The sequence below is a fragment of the Archocentrus centrarchus genome, chromosome 2 (genome assembly GCF_007364275.1).
Source record: "Archocentrus centrarchus isolate MPI-CPG fArcCen1 chromosome 2, fArcCen1, whole genome shotgun sequence".
NCBI lineage: Eukaryota > Metazoa > Chordata > Actinopteri > Cichliformes > Cichlidae > Archocentrus > Archocentrus centrarchus.
In genome coordinates, this window is record NC_044347.1 from 28,692,257 (window position 1) to 28,714,321 (window position 22,065).

The 22,065-nt window shown below is 39.1% G+C and overlaps 1 protein-coding gene across 1 annotated transcript in view; it reads left to right on the forward strand.

Annotated features, from left to right (window-relative positions):
• The window catches only part of dmd (dystrophin), a 387,210-nt gene that overhangs the window by 289,413 nt on the left and 75,732 nt on the right, over nucleotides 1-22,065 (forward strand). The window contains exons 59-66 of the mRNA XM_030747286.1: nucleotides 1,155-1,366; nucleotides 1,640-1,794; nucleotides 2,407-2,596; nucleotides 13,256-13,428; nucleotides 13,518-13,674; nucleotides 15,872-15,983; nucleotides 18,638-18,906; nucleotides 20,018-20,164. Coding sequence (XP_030603146.1) covers nucleotides 1,155-1,366; nucleotides 1,640-1,794; nucleotides 2,407-2,596; nucleotides 13,256-13,428; nucleotides 13,518-13,674; nucleotides 15,872-15,983; nucleotides 18,638-18,906; nucleotides 20,018-20,164 — 1,415 coding nt within the window. The remainder of the gene's footprint in view (nucleotides 1-1,154; nucleotides 1,367-1,639; nucleotides 1,795-2,406; nucleotides 2,597-13,255; nucleotides 13,429-13,517; nucleotides 13,675-15,871; nucleotides 15,984-18,637; nucleotides 18,907-20,017; nucleotides 20,165-22,065) is intronic.

A 22,065-nucleotide genomic window follows, 5' to 3' on the forward strand; every position in this document is an offset into this window, starting at 1 on the left:
TACTGCGTACTGGCAAGAGTTGGAGTGGCTGTTTGCTGTAAAGCCGTCATTCAGAACCGGTCACGGCTGTAATTTGGGTCACAATAGATCCGCTAGCAATAAGCAGTCTAAAGCATGACTTAATCAGTTAATAGATTGCTCTTATTTTTTCTAATTTCAAACTGTTTCTGAACTGTTAGTGCTATGCTGGAGGCTCAATTCTCTAGCTTCTCTCCCCACAGAGATCGAGGTTTTCGTCAACAGACAGCCACGTCCCGTAACCGGGACGGATGTTGTGCATTTATATGGCAGGCTAGACCCTCCTATTTTGATTGACAGCTCATTCGGCCAATCATGTAACTGGCTGCAGCAAAATCAATCGAAATGCTATGTGACGCCCCCTGGTTATTATTGGCTCTGGAAAACCCATTTCTTAATATGATTGGCCGAATTAGGTGTCAATCAAAATGGGAGGGTCTAGCCCTCCAATTAAAATGCACTACATACCAGCTAGGACACGGCCAGTTTTTAATGTGATTTTGGTTCGGCCACTTAACAGGTTAAAACATTCATCACTACGTATATATATATATATATATATATATATATATATATATATATATATATATATATATATATATATATATATATATATATATATATAGAGCCTGCCTGAATAAAGGCAGAATCACTTGACAATGCGGAATATATTTTTGTTGTTAAGGAACTGAGATGTTTGCACACACTGTACACTAGCACAACTGATGACAACTCCATGCATTCTGCTTCTGTCCACTAATACAAAACGTCTGGAAAGAAATGATCACCAAACTTTCTCTAACATATTAAACCCTTTGGATCAAAAATGGAATGTCATTCAAGTTCATATGCATGTGATGGCAGATGACTGAAACCTTACCGCAATATAGTATCTATTTTCCAAAAATGATTAGGCAGGTTCAGGCACCTACTCATGCTTGTTGTATTGATACATTTCAGTAAATTGACAGACTGAAATCAAAGGCTTTTCCTCTACATTTTTATTTTATATTGGAGGACAGTCTTTTTCAATATCGTTAGCTTCAAACTGTCTGGCATTTCTTCTAGTTGTGTGGTGGTAGTCCAAAGCAAAATCATGTGAGCTTTGTAACACTTTTCTGTCTCTTTCATCATAGTTGATAAGCTTCAGGCTTACTGGGAAGATTCTCAGACAAAATTATCTGATAGGATGAAGCAGCTCCACAACATGCTGCAGGACTCTACCAACTGGCTGGATGCCAAGAAGGGGGTGGATCATCTCATCAAACAGGCCAATGAGAGATTGGACTCATGGCAAGAGATCACTTACACAGTGGAAACACTGAAAAAACAAAACGCTGAGCTAAAGGTGGGCTTGGCATCCACTGATTAACATCTTGGCATTCTCAGATTTATTGCCTGTATATAGATGTACATTCATATTGCTATATATGTTACATATATAGAGATATAGACAAGAGTTCTAATTGCTCATAATGCAGATACACCCACATTGCATGTGAGATTTCTAAACAGAGGGTTGAAGAATATGTTTTTAGACATCATACAGACCTAGAGGATGACATTTAGATGGCATTTGTATGTATGAATCATTTTGTCTGATTTCTCCCTCCTTCCCTAGCTGTTAATGAAGGAGCTGCAGCAATCACAGATACAGGTAGAAGAAACCAACGCACTTGCCAACAAACTGCTGACACTGTACACCAATGATGACACTCACAAGGTCACCCAAATCAACAACAACATGGAGGCAACCTGTGCACACATCAACAAACGGTAACCATGATTGTTATGCATTAGCTTCATTCTATATATTTTACATTTTAAAAGGTTTGGGACAGCCATTTTGGTGTGGCTTAAATGTCTCTTTAAATGCTGGTATTCTTAAGCATTTAGCCTTAATTTAATTTGGGGTTATTTGTGGTTTCTGTGGTAACAGTAAGTTCACATTAATACAGCTGCAACTCTCCTGACGTAACCATCCTGTCAAAACATCCCAGGGGCTGGTTCACCTTTTTGGAGCAAAACACATTTAATGAGGAAGTCTAGCCACAATCATGATCTGACTTCATGCTGCAAAAAGACACGTATTTAGTTTTTGACATAACAGAAGAACGTGGTAAAAAGATCAAGTGCATTAATAAATGAAAAGCTTTTCTGGTCATTGTCACCTTTTTAGTGTCTCTTTTTTAAGTATTGGCTGATTTTTCCAGATTCTGTTTAGAATAGAACTGCCCCCCCCCCCCCCCCCCAAAAAAAAGAAAACAAAAAAACAACTGAAACAAACAAACAAACAATCTGTTGTTTCTTGAATTTGCTACATCTATTTACCACCCATACACGAGTTGCTTACCTTAACACGTTTGTTATCTGTCTGAATCTCTACAGTGTTTCAGACAGGGAGGCAGCTCTGGAAGCTGCTCTGAAGCTGCTGCAGCAGTTCTACCTTGATCTGGAGAAGTTCCTCAACTGGCTAACAGAGGCTGAGACAACCTGTAATGTTTTAATAGATGCCACCACCAAGGAGAGAATGCAGGAGCAACCTGAGGCAGCTAGGAACCTGCTGGCACAGTGGAAGGTAGGCCATACACAAAAATGCACTAAATTTGTTCCTTGTCATTCTCTTATACAATATATTACAAAAAGTATTCACTCATCTGCCTTCACACTTAACATCCCATTTTTAGTCCATAGGGTTTAATATGATATCAGCCCACCCTTTACAACTCTAACAGCTTCAACTTTTCTTAGAAGGCTTTCCATAAAGTTTAGAGTGTGTTTATGGGAATTTCTTACTATTCTTTGCGAGCTGAGACACTGATGTTATGAGTTGAGTAGAATATTAGTCAAAAAACACTATGGTCATAAAGGAATGTCCAACTATAGTTTTTAAGCATAATAATGCTAATCACAGTGACTGGATGTGTTCTTGACCTTGTACTTCCAGGGGATTTCCGAGCCCTAAATGTTCTACTGCCAGGAGGCTGAGGGGTAGCACTGGCAAGTGCCAGTATTTTTAACCTAACCACATTTTTAACCTAATTGTAAAGCACCTAATTGTGTAGCACTGCTGCCTCACAGTTAGAATGCTGTGAAGCAGCAGTGCTGCTAGAATGACATGTAGAAGGTCTGGGTTCGATTCCACCTTGTCGTGGGCCTCTCTGTGTGGAGTTTGCATGTTCTCCCCATGTCTGCGTGGGTTTCCTCCAGGTACTCTGGTTTCCTCCCACAGTCCAAAGACATGCGGTTACTGGGGTTAGGTTAATTGGTCGCTCTAGGGCATCTGGGTGGCTTAGTGGTGAAGCCGGCAACCACATACACATGCCGCGTTGCGGTGCGGGTGGCGCGGGTTCGTGCCCCGGCCCGTCGCCAATTTGCCCGCGTGTCTTCCCCTGTATCTTTCCCCCATTTCCTGACCCGCTCCACTGTCCATAAAAGCTGCTGTGGCCAAGAAACGCAAAAAAAAAAAAATGGTCACTCTAAATTGGTTGTCTGTCTCTCTGTGTTGGCCCTGCAACAGGTTGGCGACCTGTACAAGGTGTACAGTACCCTGCCTCTCACCCTATGTCAGCTGTCTAGACAACACATCTGTGTTGTCTAGACTGGCCAAATCAGTGACTAAAATGCAGTTACCCTATTAACTGATTGTGCCAGCAAGTACTGCAATCAAATGTTTCCAATAATGGACAATGAGTCTTTCATGTTGCTCTGGAGGAATTTAGGCCCACACTTTGCAGAATTGGTTTAATTCAGCCACATCTGAATTTGGATTTAAATCTGGGCTTTGACTAGACCACTCCAATTTTTTTTTAATTTTTTGAAAGCAATTCAGAACTGGACACGGCGTGTTTCTGTTCACATTCATTTTTTTGGAATGTGAGAGGTAAGTGTCAACAGAACATATGTGGTTTAATTTGTTGGTGGAAATCAAAGATGAGCAGGAACCTCCAAATAGAAGAAATCAAACATGGCACTAAAACATCTTGCATTTTTTTGGTCCTTCATTCTTTTTAAGGAGTCAAAGTGCAGTGGAAATGTCCCCAAAATTCCAAAATACCCCATACTGGAGGTAGAAAAAAGCACAACAATGATTTTCATATTGTCTAAAGCATGTTTAAACTAAAAGTCTAAGCTATGGCCCGTGGGGACACACCCGGCTTGGTGGTCTCTTTAATCTGGCCTGCCGAAGATTGGTACAGAATTGCCCAAATCAAATAATATCATAATTATGACTGATGTCGGGGATTCTGAGAATTGCTACAACAAAACTAACACCAGACTTCGATGCACTGGCAAAAACAGCACTGCACTGGTCTGTCGTGGTAAAGAGAGAGCTGAGTGTGAAAGCAAAGTCATCGATTTAGCTCAGTCTACTTCCCTACCCCTCACCCATGGTTGCAAACTTTGCATAGTGACTGAAAGAACATGATCACAAATACAAGCAGCAGAAATGAGCTTCCTCCGAATGGTGGCTGGCACCCTTAGAGACAGGGTGAAGAGTGCAGCCATCCGGGAGGGGTTTAGAGTAGAGACGCTGTTTCTGCACATTGAAAGGAGCCAGGTGAGGTGGTTCGGGCATCTGACTAGGATGCCTCCTGGGCACCTCTTAGATGAGGTATTCCGGGTATGTCCTACTGGGAGGAGGCCCCAGGGCAGACACAGGACAAGCTGCAAAGATTATATCTTTCGTCTGGCCTGGAAACGCCTTGGGGCCCCCCGGACGAGCTGGTGAAGGTGGTTGTGGAGAGGGAGGTCTGGACTTCTCTGCTTAGGCAGCTGCCCCCACAGCCTGGCCCTGGATAAGTGGAAGAAAATGGATACCTGGCAGAATTTCAAATTAATTTTTGATTAATCTTGCAAGGTGCTATATAAATAATAATAAATTGTCCTGTCACTCTCCCCTCAGCCCCAACCTGTCACGGCAGATGACTGCCCCTCCCTGAGCCTGGTTCTGCTGGAGGTTTCTTCCTGTTAAAAGGGAGTTTTTCCTTCACACTGTCGCCAAGTGCTGCTCATAGGGGGTTGTTTTGAATGTTGAGTTTTTCTATGTAATAATTGTAGGGTCTTTACCTTACAATATAAAGCAGGTAACTGCAGTGAGGTGACTGTTTGTTGTAATTTGGTGCTATATAAATAACATTTTATTTAAGTTAAATAAAATTTTACTGTATTTAATTTACTTAATTTACAGTGATATTCATGTATGCTTGCATATCTGACTATACACCTGATATAGTCAGATTTGTTATTTATGATTTGTTGTTCCATCTAATGCTTAAAAATGCTCGAGTGACACTTTGAGAATTTTGGTATCATCTTGAACATATATGTATACATTTAACTTTTTTTTGTTGCCGATCATGAAGTTGATTTTTTTTAATAATGAGAGCAAGCTGATTGAGCTGAAACCATTTGAAAATATCAGAAATGATCGGCTACAAGATTTGTCTCCTCCTTCTTCTGCTGGCTGTCGCCTTTAGGGGTCGCTGCAGTGGATTAGTTGCCTTCATTATTTGCCAACATTAGAAGTATTTTGTGTCTGATGACACATTCAGTGTTACAGGGTTTTAAACTCATCTACCTAACCTACTTGTAACTACCTGTTACACCTGTCTCCCTCTCATTCACACACCTATATTCTTTCTTGCTTCTGCTGACTTTCATTCCTCTTCTCTCCAGAGCATACCCCCAGCTCTCTTTCACCTTCTCCCTATTCTCACCACGATGTTGCCTACAAAGATCACTTGTATATGTGTGTAACATCACATGAGGACTTCTGCTTGACCTCATCTGTCTACCTGTCCATCACCATTGCAAACAAGTTGCTCAGAGCAGATCCCTGATGTAATCTCACCCCCACCTTGAACCCATCTGTCACTCCTACCACATACCTCACCACTGTCTCCCTGTCCTCATACATGTCCTGCACCACCCTCATATATTTCTCTGCCTCTCCTGGCATAGTTCCTCTCTTACCCTTATCATACTCTTTCTCTAGATCTACACAGACAGTGCAACTCCTTTGGACCTTCTCTATACTTTTTTTTTTATCAACACTCACAAAGCAAAGATCACATCTGTAGTTCTCTTTTTTGGCATGTAGCCATACTGCTGTTCACTGATTTTTTACCTTTCAGAAACTCTTTCTGATATCTTCATGGCATGGCTCATCAGCTTTATCCCTTTGTAGTAACTACAGCTCTGTATGTCACCCTTGTTTTTGGTAACAGTTCACTTCTTCATTCCTCAGGCATCCTCTCATTCTCTAACACTGTGTTAAAAAATCTGGTTAAAAAGTCCACTGCCCTCTCTTCTAGACATCAGAGTACCTCCACAGGTATGTCATCTGGATCAACTGCCTTTCCATTCTTCATCCACTTCATAGCTGCCCTCAGTATTTCTCTGACCTCCTTCACCCAAACAAACAGTCTCAGACACTTTTGGCCATGGCTCTGCTCTCTGTCCCTTGCACCAACCTCCATACGTATGGGGACAGAGCCTTCAGTGTGGCAGCTCCCATCCTCTGGAACTTTCTCCCTTCTGAGCTTCACAACGCCTCTTTCAAGAAACTTTTGAAAACTCACCTGTTCAAAAAGGCCTTTAATCTCTAGTTCATTTATTTATTTACTTATGTATTTTTTTCTTTTTGTTTATTTGTTTTTGTTAATTCACACTTTTTGTACAGCGTCCTTGGATTACTTGAAAGGTGCTGTATAAATCTAAGTTATTATTATTATTATTGCATCTTGTAAAAATATCTTTGACACCATTGCTCCACTTAAAACCATATAACTTGGGCAAAAACCTGAGCCCTAGCTAAATGATATTACTCACGCTGCCAGACAAGAATGCAGGAAAGCAGAACACAAATGGAAGAAGGATAACCCACAGGTGTCTTATGACAGTCTCAAGGAAAGTTGATCTAATTATCAGAGAAATGTAAAGGCTGAAATGACTAAGCATTTCACTGGTATTTTTTTGAATAATTCTCACAACCCTCATGTTCTGTTTAGTACAATTAACTCTTACCATAAACCCAATAAACCCAAACTACAATAGAAATCTTCTAATGTTCCTTCAGCCTCTTGCGAAAAATTTCTTCACTATTTTGTGGATAAGATTACCACAATCCAAGCAAACATCTTGGCTCCAACTTTTGACCCCTTTGTTTCAGTTACAGGCTCTGCTGTATTTAGTAGATTTGAACCTCGTCCTGACTTGTTTATTCAAGGAAGTTTTGGACACCATCAGGCTTGATTTTCAGTCTATCATAAACGGTAGCCTTGTCTCTGAAATTGTTCCCTTGTATTTTAAGCAAGCAGTGGTCCAGCCTTTAATTAAGAAAACAAATACTGACACCTCAGTTCTCTCCAATTTATGCCCAATGTCTAAGGTGGTTTTTCGTCAGCTTCAACTGTTTTTAGAAATGCATGGGATTCTGGAGGTGTTCCAATCTGGTTTTAAGGCATTTCACAGCACAAAATCGGCACTCTAAAGAGTTTTTAATGATGTTTTATTAGCTACTGACTCTGGGGATTCTGTTATTTTAATGCTTTTAGATCTTACAGCTGCGTTTAATACTGTCAAGCACGGTATTCTCATTTCTAACTTTGAGCACTGTGTGGGGGGTAAAAGGCATAGCTTTGGAGTGGTTTAGGTCATACTTGCCAGAGATAAGTTTTAGAGTCAGTTTTGGAGGCTCAACTTCTCCTCTGCACCACTCCTATGTGGAGTTCCACACAGTTCTGTTCTGGGGCCATTTCTTTTCCCCTAGGATCAATTCTGAAAAGACATGGTCTCTCCTTCCACTTTTATGCTGATAGATTGTGTCATTAGAGTGTTTCAGTGACGTTAAAGCCTAGATGGCTTTAAATTTTTACTTTTTAATGAGCACAAGACTGAGGTCATGATACTTAGACCCAGTAGTTCTAGCAGTGCTACAAAATTGGCCCTGGACCCACTGGATCTTTATGTAAAGCCCGTTGTAAATAACTTTGGTGTGAAAATAGACTGTGATTTAAAACAGGAGAAATACATAAATTAGTTGTGAAATCAGGTTTTTACCAACTGAGGCTTCTTTCTAAGGTCAAGCCTTCTTATCTTTTAATAATTTTGAGAGAGTTATACACACTTTCATTTTAACTCGACTTGACTTGTGTAATGCCCTTTACGTTGGTGTAAACCAGACCGCCTTTTCACACCTTCAGTTGGTCCAAAATGCAGCCACTGACCTTCTTACCAGAACTTGCAAATTGGTGCACATCTTCCCTGTTCTGGCCTCCCTTCACTGGCTTCCTGTGCATTTTAGGATTGATTTTAAGATTTTATTGTATGTTTTTAAATCTCTTAAATGGTTGGCCCCATCATATCTCGCTGAACTCCTAACACCTTATGGTAGGTCACTGAGATCTGCTGACCAGCTACTCCTCAGTGTTCCTAAAACTAGACTTAAAAGGGGGGGGGTGCATAGCCATTCAGCCATAGCCCCTAAACTACTGAATGAGCTGCCCCCCTCAGGTTAGGTCAGCCTCCACTCTGCATGTTTTTAATGTAAACCTTTAAAAACATGCAGTTTTTCTTCTTTGGCTTTCTATATTTATTATAATTCTATAATTATTTACCTACGAACAAGCATCAGGCAGCTTTGTGTGTGTGTGTGTGTGTGTGTGTGTGTGTGTGTGTGTGTGTGTGTGTGTGTGTGTGTGTGTGTGTGTGTGTGTGTGTGTGTGTGTGTGTGTCCAGCACTTTGGTCAACCTTGTTGTTTTAAATGTGCTTTATAAATAAGATTGGATTGGATTGGATTGTGGGCCCACTGTGGCTGGGGTACAAGATTTGTGGCATCAGCCGATGATAAATATTACATTTTTACATGTGGTAGCCAAGTCACTAGTATCTGGAGAAACATAGGCCGAAGGACAGAACACTAGGAACCATCTAGAAGTATTTCTTTCATAGTACGTCGCACACATGAAACGATTAATGAATATAAGTACTTGAAATCTGAAATAAAAGTTTTGGCTCAAAACATCAGAACTCATATTTTATGAACAAGGTTGATTAGATTAGATTAGATTAGATTAGATTAGATTAGATTATTAGATTATTAGATTAGATTAGATTAGATTAGATTAGATTAGATTAGATTAGATTAGATCACCCTGCTGCTTTGTGTATTTTTATTTTATTTTATTTTTTGTCTTTTTATGGCATGCAGTTATAATTTTTTGCTTATGTAAATTAGCTAAAGTAAGAAAAGTTTTTTTCATTTTGGGGGTATATCATAATATCTGTCAATTAAATCACTTTTGCAATAAAATAGTTTTATATGAATCCATTTTATATATTAGAGACCTTAGACAATATGAAAAACATTGTTGTGTTTTGTTCCAGCTCCAGTAGGGGTATCTCAAAATTTTGAGGGCATTTCCACTGCACTAAAAAAGCACTTGGATGAAATTCAGCTTCATGACAATTTCCCTTCTTTCAGGACCACAGTGTTTCCCTTAGATTGATGATGTTGATGGTTGTTTTTACTAATTTCCTCCATACAATACCCCTGGCTTCCTTGTGTGCACTTTGTTGTTTTTATGCAGCTTTGATGTCTTGTAATAAAATTTTTGCAAACAGTCTTTAACCATCAAAACCAATTCTTCTGAAGAAAGCAAACTTTTATTTGGGCTATGTGGTCTTACTGTTTTTTTACATCCTGACTTAGATTATGTTATCCCTTAGGACAGTTTGTGCTGCTCTTGGTAGTTTGCACTGGTGATCATTGAAATTAACTGGCTGTTTCTGTGGCCGTGAGTAAGTTGGCCCCTGTATGCATTACCCTGGAAGCATCTTCACCTGAACCAAAGGTGTTTGAAACAGACTTTCTCCTTTTATCTTTTACTAGAAAAAACAATTTTCTCTTGATATTGTCTGGAGTTGGTGAGTGAAAATAGTTAAACCATCAACTCAATCTAATTGGGTTCTGCAAAGAAAAGCTTCAGCAGTCATCAAGGAATATTAAGAAATTAAAAACATGACTGCAGCTTTGTCTCAGGTGCGATCTGCCATGCATTTAGTAGATTTTCAGTTCTCAGCTTAAGAAACTTTTTCTCAACTCTGCTCTGCTTAGTATGACAGGAATGTTGACATGGCAACATGAAGAGATTTGATTGGACTGTCACTGTCTGCCAGACAAATGCAGAATTCACCCCACTGCATTGTGGGTGTTGAAGAGAAGGCTCTGTTCTGCGAGAAAACATATTCTGACCATCAGATCTCACCCTGCACCCACACACACTTTCTGATAGAATGGCTTGTGCACCCACACACACACACACACACAAGCACTGGCACAGTGTACAGTGCACATAATGTAAACGCACATGCAGCAGTTGTGTGATGAATTTTCCTACAGACACAGATACAAATTCATGCCTGTGCACACATCCGTTTCATATACACACAAACACACCTACACAGACACACACACACATGCACACACAGAGCTCTCTTAGTACAATAGTAGCACTGTATGCAGCACTGAGATAGTCTTCTGTGTTCAGTCACAATGGTGACTGCTAGCACTGTGTAGCATCAAGTGAAAACTCTCTTTCTCTCTCTCAGGCTACAACACACAGATAAGCTTTAATTGGAAAATAAGCACACTCATCATTTTATGCAGCCTTCCAAGTTATCTGCCTCTTTCATCCGTTTTATCTCTTTCTCATCCCGTCTTTCTACCTCACTCTGACTCAGACTTTCCAACTCCATCTCCCTTTTCATGTGCAGTTAACTCTCTCTTCCTTCCTCTTCATCTGCAAATCTCTCACTATGTCACACACACTTAAACAGAGAGCATTCAGCCGACTGGGACCTAATCTAGAAGGAATAAAATGGGACATAATGGAGCTTCTGCTTCTTCTTGATGTCTAGTTCTGGGGATTCCAGGGTCCAGTCTGGAAGATGCTACGCAGAAAAGTCTATCATGTTCAGGTTGGGAATAAAAATCAAGTAGTATTGTTTTGGAACTGAACATATTAATCCTAAACTGACATTTACACTGAACGTCTGAAATAAAAAAATGTACTTAATTATTGTTCATGTAGATTATAATTTGTATATATTTGTAAATAGTTTGTCAAACATTTTTGGATAGATCAACCAATTTTTTTACATAAGGAAAGTTCAGTTTGATATTTGGTTCTGTCACATTATGGACTCGTTATTTCATACAAACTGAAGTGGATTCTGTTGTGAGGCATTTGAGGTTAGCTAAATTATAGAAGCATTTTCTCAAAAATGTGACAAAAATAATGCAAAACTGTTCATTTAAAATGCAGAAATCAACAGTAAACTACATATGAAAGTGTAAGACTGGCTGACATTGTGTCAGGGATCAGAGAGCACTGAGCTCAGATGGTAATTGTAAGAAACTTTAAAGAACTACATTTATTGCTTTCAGTGGTCTTATGGTGCTGTCTGTAGTAGTCTTTGTTTTGTTCATGTCTTCACAAACTACAGTTTTTCTTATAGCTTGCAACAAGATCAACTTTCTTTTATGGGATTATTTTATTTACTTTTTATTCTTTCATTAACCTTTAATGTTTAAATGACATAAATGAAGTGACTTATAAAAAATACACTTTTTTAAGCCACTTGTTTGAATGGGGGTTACTGACACATGCACTTCATGAAGAATGTACATGCATACAAACTGTTCTGTCAAATGAAATTTCATTTATTTAACTATAAAATCCTGTTGACAATGCTTGTAGTAGAATGTGCTTTTAGCGCTCAAATTGAGCCGAAAAGTAAGTGCTATAAGTACCAGTCCATTTACCATTTACTTCAAGGTGCAGTCAAAAGAGGACTCAAAAGAAATATTTAATGTGATCAGCTCTCCACAAGCTAACCACATTTTATTGACTTTTTTAAAACCTACCAGTCAGTACAGTTGTGTATAATTTATGTCACACACATACCAGATGCAGTGCTGGGAATGTAAGTTTCATCCCACTGTTTTTTTGCAGTATCAAGTAAAATATAAGCAATATTTTCAAAATTAAAAAATACCATTAGAGAAGTTTAAATGTGATCATTACACTTTACTGTCTTGCATAAAACTCCTGTAGCAAGCAGTAGCTCATTCTTGTCAAAGATCATCAAAACATATTTCCAAGTTTCACTTCACAGCTCTTTATTTTAAGAGCTGCACGTATTAGAATCGCACATCACTATTAACACACCTATCCCTGCTGATCATCATTAACCCACCAATCTGCTGCTCTCATGGTGCTATTTTAACAGTAGAGGAAATAAACACAACCATAGTTTCTTAACTGTAAATGCAATGGAACAAACAGAACAAAACAGAAGGAGTGTGAAACACCCATAAGCTACAAATTTGGAACTTCTCCAATATGTCCATCTACAACACTTCAGTATTAAAGGGCAATTATAAGAGGCAAATTGGTGTTGTTATTGTGTATTTATCCAGGAAACTCCTGGAACCTCTGTTGTTGTTGTTGTTGTTGTTGTTGTTGTTGTTGTTGTTGTTGTTGTTGTTGTTATATATAAATTTCCATCTCATAAGAAGATACTTAAAATGCCCTTGGTTACTAATACTTGATGGACAAGTTGAAAGTCATGCCTAATGTTTTATCAGGCATCACAAAATTTCTCCACCAGTATCTCTTGAAAACCCCTGAAATGGACTGCTGTTTTCCTTAATGACTTAAATGATGTATAAAGTATTAGTAGCTATATTAGCTATTGATAAAGCCTGTAATTACAATATATAAACCTCTTTATGAAATTAAAATAAAATGGAGTGACAACAACTTAAAGACAACTTGAAGTTAAAATCATCATTTCTTTTGATATTGCTTTTCACCATTCCACAATGGTGCTTAATAAAGGGTTGGATTGTCATATACTCTATTTTCATTCTCTTATTGAAAGTTTCAGTGATGTCAGTCTGTAGGAAAAATGTCCAAGAGTGAAACTACCTCTGTTAAAGATACACATTTTGACATTTCAGTGCTTAAAAAAGGTCAAGTCATACAGTATCAGTCAAAAGTTTGGACACAAATTTCTATTATTGGGTGAGTGTGATCACTGAGCACCTCCACCAATCAGTGATCTACAGCAAACGAATTCCTGAAAGATAGCTAATATTACTAAAAAAAATGGGTTGTGTGGGGAAACAGAATTTACTGCTTGTGTTTTTTCCATTGACTCATACAGGACCTCCAAACAGAGATTGACAGCCACACAGAGCTGTATCACTCCCTGGATGAAAGTGGTCAGAGGGTTCTCACATCACTGGGAGACTCAGAGGATGGTGTTCTGCTCAGAAGACGTCTGGGCAATATGACCCAGCGCTGGAATGACCTGTGCAACAAGACCCTGAGCATGAGGTGAGTGATTGCAACAGGTCCAACAGAGCACTGTAAATGCTCTGTTTTAGAAACTACAGAGGAAACAATGTCTGTATTTGTGTTTCAAGGGCACACCTGGACTCAGAGATGGCCCCCTGGAAGAGGGTCCACATGTCTCTGCAGGAGCTGTTGAACTGGCTGAGGCTTAAAAGTCAACAACTGGAGCAGGAGCCACCTGTAGGGGGGGATGTCCCAGCAGTGCAGGCACAGTTGGACATACACCGGGTAGGAGGACATGCACTACAAACAACACTGGTCGCTGCAGAATTTTTGTTGATGATATTAACTCTTCAACAAATGAGTTCTATCAGGTGACTCTGCTAGAAAAAATAAGGGCCAATGAAATGTTCTATTTCCTGTTCTTTGAAGAAATACCCATAGCTTTGCAACAACCCCAGAGATTTTAGTGTTTGTGCAGAGCACAGCATCTATCTACACAGGCATTTTTTTTCACAATGCTGAATTTAACCAAAAATTGACAAAATTCTGTCTTTTACAGTGATTAGTTTAAATCAAATAGCATGAACAAGTTCGTGAAATGACTGAGGGGTATTGAAAGCTCTTCAATCCATCCTTTCTGGAAAGCGAGATGGCTCCAAAAAAACTCTCACTGGCTCCAGAGTCTAGCAAACCAACTAGACAGAATAATTATCAAACACAGGGAGGCTGGACTTGTAGTCTTAGCCAAGGCATTTCTATTATGGAGGCTTGGCTTACCATCACCTCCATTACTGCTGATGAGCCTAATTTTTTTGATGTAATGAGGCATTTAACCAGATAATGACCTAGTGGACCTTACCTTGTACACAGGAAACCAGAGGATGGAGACATTTGGGATCCAACTCTTGAGAAAATCACTGTGATCAGTGAACAAGTTATATGGAGTATGACTAGCTCTCTACTTCAAAAGAATGTCAAGCTGAATGGTGGCACACATAAGGGAGTCCATGCTCTCTCTAACTACATAGCCATCCTTAATCTGGTCAGTGAGACTGTTAAGAAACAAGGCCTTTATCATTCCACCCTAGATCTGGGGCTAAGTTTCTGAATTCTGCTTATCTTTATCAGCAGTCACCCAAATCAGAGTATACTACATAGAAAAATTATTTGAATTTGAAGCAGACTTCATTTCTAAACAACATTATTCAAAGAAGAGGATCTGAGAGATGCCAACAGGCTAAATTAAAAATCCTTTTTATTTAATTTGGACTCTTGGATGCTCTGTGCATGATTGAATAGATGGATGGATCCACGTGGAGTAAAGTTTATTTACTCAGTTTTGCTTTGTATACTGATATCTAGTGCTGCTATGTACCACCATGTGACTGTATGGAAATTGTGTTATAAAAGAAATAAAGATGTTGAGAAAGAAAATCCATTTTATACACCATTTTAGGCACAAAAAACCAGCTTATTATTATTACTATTATTAGCTTATTAGCTGGTACTTTACATAATTTAACATATTAAAAGAAATACAGCAATTTGGCAAAAAACTTGAAATCCTGCAGACGTATTAGGAAAAAGCTTTTAGTTTCAGCATTTCATAATGAACATAAACACTTTCTAACAAGAAGGCCCACTCACATTACATAAAAGTTATAAATTTGCATGTCATTAAGTGAAAAAAGTATTTGATCCCTAAGCAAAACATGACTTTGTACGTGGTGGAGAAGCCCTTGTTGGCAAGCACAGTGGTAAGCCATTTCTTGTAGATGGTCACCAGGTTTGCACACAAGTCAGGAGGGATTTTGACCCACTGCTGTTTTTAGAAACTCTAAATCCTTTAGGTTTCTTGGCAACTCAAAACCTCAGCTCCCTCCACAAATTTCCCATAGGATTGAGATCTGGAGACCGCCTTAATGTGCTTCTTCTTTAGCCTTGACTTGGCACTGTCATGGTGGAAGACCCATCCACAACCCATTTTAAATGGTAAATTGACTAGTGCTTATACACTGCTTTTCTATTTTTCTAAGCCCTTATACAACACGTTTACATTCACACCAGCACTTCCATGAGTAACTAACCTAAGTGCTTTTATTTTCTAACATTCACACACACATTCATACTCCAGTGCTTTTTTTTTACTGCATGTTATTTGGGGGGGTTGTAATTTAGGGGGGTTGATATGCTGTTTCTTTCCATTAAAATTATACCGCTGTGAAAAGAAACTATTAGAAATGGTTAATTTCTTTGTAAGTGAACAAACTAATTCAGTAGGTGATTAAATAATTTCCTTCACTGTATAAAAAAAATGGGCATAGTAACCAGTGATTAGTGAAGTCCCATCTTGAGTCCTTGAAGTGAGTGTTTTGGTATCAAATGTGACAATTGAAGGGTGGAGCTGAATGTCTGACTTTGGGTTGGGAGTGGGACCTACAGTTTAGCAAGTTTGCTGGAATAAGTGTGTGCATTTTCACAGGGTTTCAAGAGGGACTTGAGAGCTAAGGAGCCCGTTGTGACCAAAGCTCTGGATGATGTTGAAGTCTTTCTGTCTGAACTTCCACGAGACACACCATCACCTGAGCAGAGAGGTAACACACACTCACACACACATATGATTCACATTAGACAGTTCTCCTTTGAGTTCTCTCCTCTACTATTCTTCTATACTTTAAAATTTCCTCCTTCACACTTCACACATTTTGATGTTTTCTTTACTAGATGAATTTAGAAAAGTAAGTGCTATAAGCAGCATACGTTCCTTTGCAAAGTTTCCTATGTAAGGGTACTGTACTGAAGTCACATTACATAAGCACAACCCTTTAGCACGCCATTTGGGGTGGCTGTGCTCAGGAGATAGAGCAGGTCATCTATTAATCTAAAGGTTGGTGGTTTGATCCTTGGCTGCTCCAGTCTGCATGCCAAAGTATCCTTGGGCAAGATACTGAACCCTGGGTTGTTCCTGATGCACACTTAGATGTAGATGTAGCACTTGTATGAATCTGTGTGTGAATGAAGAAGTGCTGTAATAAGTGCTTTAAGTGCTCAATTAGAGCAAAAAAGCACCAAAAGAAATAGTCCATTTACCATTTAAATGCTGAAACTGGCATGTTAAATCAGGAAATAGCTTGATAATTAGAAACATTTTCTTTTACAGCATTTTTAAAGCATAAAGTAAATTTCCATTGTTTTGAATTAGACTCTGGAGCCTAGTAACAGCATTGTAACAATCACAGTAGAGATTAAAAACACTATCCTGCATCAAAATCTGCACCAAGGCAGCAGCCTGGTTACCATGTACCTATAGAAAAGCCGATATTATACTGTGGCCTATTTAACTAATTTATCCACGAAACAGGCTAAGAACATTGAAAGTAAAGGTTAATTTGGGAACACAAAGGGTAACGACTTAGAATTTAGAACTTAGAATTTTCATCCGTCTCTGCAATTAGATCTGTTGGGCAGTGGCTGGGGACTCCTAAAAAGTGAGTTCTGACAGTTGTTTTGTTTGTTTGTTTTTTTTTTGTTTTGTTTTGTTTGGGGGGGCATATATGGGCTCACCCATTGAGCCACCCCAGCACCCCAAGCTTTATTACATTTAATAAAAACGTTTGAGGAAATATCGGAATATGTAGTGACTAAAATAAAGTAAGCAATAAAGGGACTCAACTTCTAAAATTTTAATATGGTAGAACAATTCACATGCAAATTATGTAAAGCACAGAATATGTTGTCAGTGCTAATTACAGTTATCTTTATGTGTTTCAGCAATTCAGAAAATCAATCAAACATTCCCCGCCTGCCAACACCAACAGATTTATTCTTGAAAACCAAACAATTGCCTTTGGAATCTAGGGGATTCAAATTTACAAACTTCTTCTTGTATTATTGAACTGCACACCTGAGGTCTACCATGTTGTATTTTTTCAACAAATTATATTCGTCTTTGGGCACGCATGGTAGCCAGTTTCTGGTCTCAGGAAGAACGAGGCAAGGCATGAATTCAGTCTGAATGGGGAATTTCTATAAAGGCACATCAACATAATTTACTTACTGGACCTCCACAAACACTTGCTCAAAAAATGACTGTTGATGGCGATCAGCTTACATCCTGTTATTCAGAGAGCTCACAGTAGAAGCATAATGCCTAGAATGAGTTTTACATGACATAAAGGTACAGTCTATTATACTATTGAAAACTGTATCTGGACTTACAGATAATGTAAGTAAGGTTTGCATGAAACTCTACTATATTTGACCTTATCAACAGGGATATCTGCAGGACAGGCAGTGACAGTGATGCTCCTTAGCTCTCAATGGGGTTGCCTAACCTGTAGAAGTCTGTGTGTTCCTCCATCACTGACCCACAACCAAACTGGTCATGCTGAACTATGTTACAGGCAGCATAACCTTCTCCACAGCTTCTCCAGACTGTTTCACATCTGTCACATGCTCAGGGTGAGCCTGCTCTCATCTGTGAAATGCACAGGGTGCTTGTGGTGGACCTGCCAGTTCTCGCATTCTATGGCAAATGTCATTCGGGTTTCAAAGTGCTGGGCAATGAGCACAGGGCCCACTAGAGGACGTCAGGCCCTTACACCACAATCATGAAGTCTGTGGCACCAGTGGCCTGCTGGAGGTAATTTTATAGGGCTCCAGCAGTGTTCATCCTGTTCCTCCTTGTACAAAGGAGCAGATACCAGTCCTGCTGATCCGTTAGGGCTATGTCCTATCTTCTGGAATCTCCTCCATGCTCTTGGAGACACAGCAGATCTTCTGGCAATGGTACATATTGATGTGGTATCCAGGAGGAATTGGACTACTGGTGCAACCTCTGTAGGTTTCAGGTATCGCCTCATGCTACCAGTAGTGACACTGACCCTAGCCAAATGCAAAACATATGAACAAACAGTCAGGGAGGAGGGAAAAAATGTCAGCAGCCTCCACCTGTAAAACCTTTCCTGTTTTGGGGGTTTTCTCATTGTTGCCCCTCTAGTGCACCTATTGTTAATTTCAGTAACACCACAGCAGCTGAAACTGATTAACAACCCCCTCTGATACTTAACTGACCAGATCAACATCCCAGAAGTTTAACTGACTTGATGCTATACTCTGACTAAAAAGTGTTCCTTTCATTTTTTTTTTTTTTTTTTGAGCAGTTTACATGCATACTTACACTTAAGTAGGGTTTTGAAGCCAGATTATCAGCAACTTTTTCTGCATCTGTTCTTTACGTAACCTTTAGCTATCAGCCCAGAGGAGCGTGCACATAATGTGGGGCGAATCCTGCGCAAAGAGGCAGACGACATGATAAGCAAGTGGGATCGGCTCAATGCTGACTCAGCTGACTGGCAGAGGAGATTGGAGTTGGCCCTGGACAAGCTGATGGAGCTACAGAAGGCAGAGGACCTGCTGGATGGACAGCTGAGACAGGCAGAGATGGTAAAGGATGCGTGGGAACCTGTAGGAGATATCCTGATTGACTCGTTGCCGGACCATATTGACAGAGTCAAGGTGAGACTGAGTGACTCTCACTTAAATGTAGTATTCTGTTTCATACCCATAGACAGTATAAAATGTTAATATAGATGCGGTGACATCACCCATTGATTAGGGAAGTCCTGTTATGAAGGCTTGAGCTGAGCTGAGTTTGGGATTGACAAGTCATTAGCCAAAGACTATATTTTGGATAATCCTCTTTTCTGACTCTTGAATGACCATAATTTACAAAGTGGGCTTGTTTTGTTCAATATGACCTGAAGATAACAATTTTGTCTATAAAATAATCAGTAAAGTTTGCTGTACAGTAAAGTTTACTGAGGTCACAGAGCAAGGAAACTATGGGCAGTTTTCCAACAGACTTCTATACAACTTGAAGTCTTTTTGCAGCCTTGGGGGGCCCTGGTGGCCATTAAAAAGAATCCAGGTTTAACACTTTCACATTAACCTCCCTTTTCATATCTGGAAGCTATGTCTATATTTTATACTGCCTATGTTGATACCTCATTTGTAACTCTAAAACTAATCTTGCTATAAGTATATATAATTTTTGTTCTTGTTAAAAATTGTTTTCCCAAGTCTTAACAATCAGGAGAAAAAGAAAAAAAATCATTTTAATTGACAGAGAATTACTTTTTGCCTGACTCCACAACATGGGGTTAAGGTTCAAGGCTAGGGTTATTGCATATGATGACTTAGACCTTGGAGGGTTAATGTATTTTTGCATATGCATACATATCCTAATACTTGGTGTTAAAACCTGTTGAAAGTAGGCTCTTACAGAATCTATTGCAAATATAATTTTCAATTTCCTCCTGATTTTAATCACCTTAAATGTTTATTGATTTTGGAAGGGAAAATCAATGCCATTCTCTTATTTAAAAAGTATTTATACAAGTTTAGCTTAGCAAAAATACTTAAAAGCTGCATCCATACCATTTCTTGCATTAAACAAGAAGGAAACTGGGTTTTATGTGACAGATGCCAGGTCATATTTGTAAATAAGAACCAGTTCTCAAACATTTTACTTGTTAAAATAAAGGTAGAAAAAAAAAACAGATGCATTTAGAAGTAAAATTTTGGGTGTGTTTCTATATGTGTATGACTGTATGTACCTATCTTTCAGGAGTTTCAGGAAGAAATTGCGCCAATTAAGGATGATGTGACGCACATGAACCAGTTAGCGTCTACTTTCAATCTTTCTGATATCCAGTTATCATCTAGAAATCTGGAACGCATTGAAGATCTTAACACACGATGGAGCTTGCTCCAGGTACTGACTAATGCACACATACACACACTTCCACAAATGTAGAAGCATCAGAAATCAGATAAACTCATGCCAGGACTAATGTTTGCGCCTGTTAAACCAAAAACCTGTTGCACCTTTATATTTTAATTCATGATAGTTAGTTAGCTATTATCTGTTGTACCTTTGACATTTTCGTCTGACACCATTAGAGATTAAAACTCATAAAATCTGTTTTTGCAGCTGACTGCATCCATAACCTCACCCCACTTTCCTTTCCTACAACTGACAGTTTCCCTTTTTGTGACAAAAAATTGGTTTTGTTCCTTTTTTTTAAATAAGATGCCCTTGAAATGAAAAAAAAGCAGCTTTTCATTTCTTAGAGAAAACAGGGGATTTTTTTTTCCCCTGAATTTAAGAGCTGCAGCTAGTGAACCAATAAAACTAATGTTACCATCAGAAATGAGTTACAAACACAAGTTATGTCATGCACATTTGCTTTTGAGTGGAGAAATGCTTTCACAGTGAAGTACCATTATGCGCTTCACCATTGTGTGTAATTTGTGTAATTCAAATAGTGTAATTATAATAGTCAAAAACAATGCTGTGGATTTCTTGCACTCAGTGGTCGCCATCTTGGGTAAACAACAGAAGCTGCAGCTGTATGTGCTGGGAGGGACATCAATTGCAACAGCTATCACAGCCAGTGTTGCAGCCTTCCTTTTCGATAAATACACGTGAATATTTTGTCCTCAAAGTTGGCGTGTTAGAAGCAGTAAAAATGAGCAAGTGTAAGCATTTGAACAAGTTTGAAAAGGGCCAAATTGTGACAGTTAAATGGCTGGGTCAGAGCATCTCCAAAACTGCTTGATACTGATCACTGCAGAGTCTGCAGTGATCAGTATCTATCAAAAGGGGTCCAAGGAAGGAACAGTGGTAAACCAGCAACAGGGTCATGGGTGGCCAAGGCTAATTAATGCACGTGGGAAATGAAGATTGGCCCACGTGGTCCAAACCAACAAATGAGTAACTGTAGCTCAAATTGCTGAAAATTTTAATACTTGTTCTGATAGAAAGGTGTCAGAATACACAGAGCATTGCAGTTTGTTGTGTATTAGGGCTGCATAGCCACAGACCAGTCAGAATACCCATGCTGACCCCTGCCCACCGCCAAAGGTGGGACCAATGGTCATGTGAGCATCAGAACTGGACCACAGAGCAGTAGAAGGAGGTGACCTCTCTGATGAATCATGTTTTCTTTTACATCACTGCCAGAAGTTTCTTCTTGTTAAAAAGGAGTTTTTCCTTACCACAGTTGCCAAGTGCTTGCTCATAGAGGGTCATTTTGATTGTTGGGTTTTCTCTGTATCATTACATGATCTTTACCGTACACTATAAAGTGCCTTGAGGTGACTGATTGTTGTGATTTGGCGCTATTGAATTGAATTGAATTGAATTGAATTGAATTGAATTGAATTGAATTGAATTGAATTGAAGTGAAGTGAAGTGAATTGAATTAATGATTTCAGTTCAATTCAATTCAATTCAATTCATTTCTGTGGCCTCTTTCAGGATAATGTGCCCTGCCACCATAGGAATGGTTTGAAGAGCAAAACAAATTCAATTCAGTTGAATTTTATTTATATAGCACCAAATCACAACAAACAGTCGCCTCAAGGCGCTTTATATTGTAAGATAAATACCCTTCAACAATTACAGAGAAAACCCAACAGTCAAAACAACCCCCTATGAGCAGCACTTGGCAACAGTGGAAAAACTCCCTTTTAACAAGAGGAAACCTCCAGCAGAACCAGGCTCAGGGAGGGGCAGTCATCTGCTGCGACCGGTTGGCGTTGAGGTGAGAAACAGGACAAAAGACATGCTGTGGAAGAGAGCCAAAGATCAATAATAACTAATGATTAAAT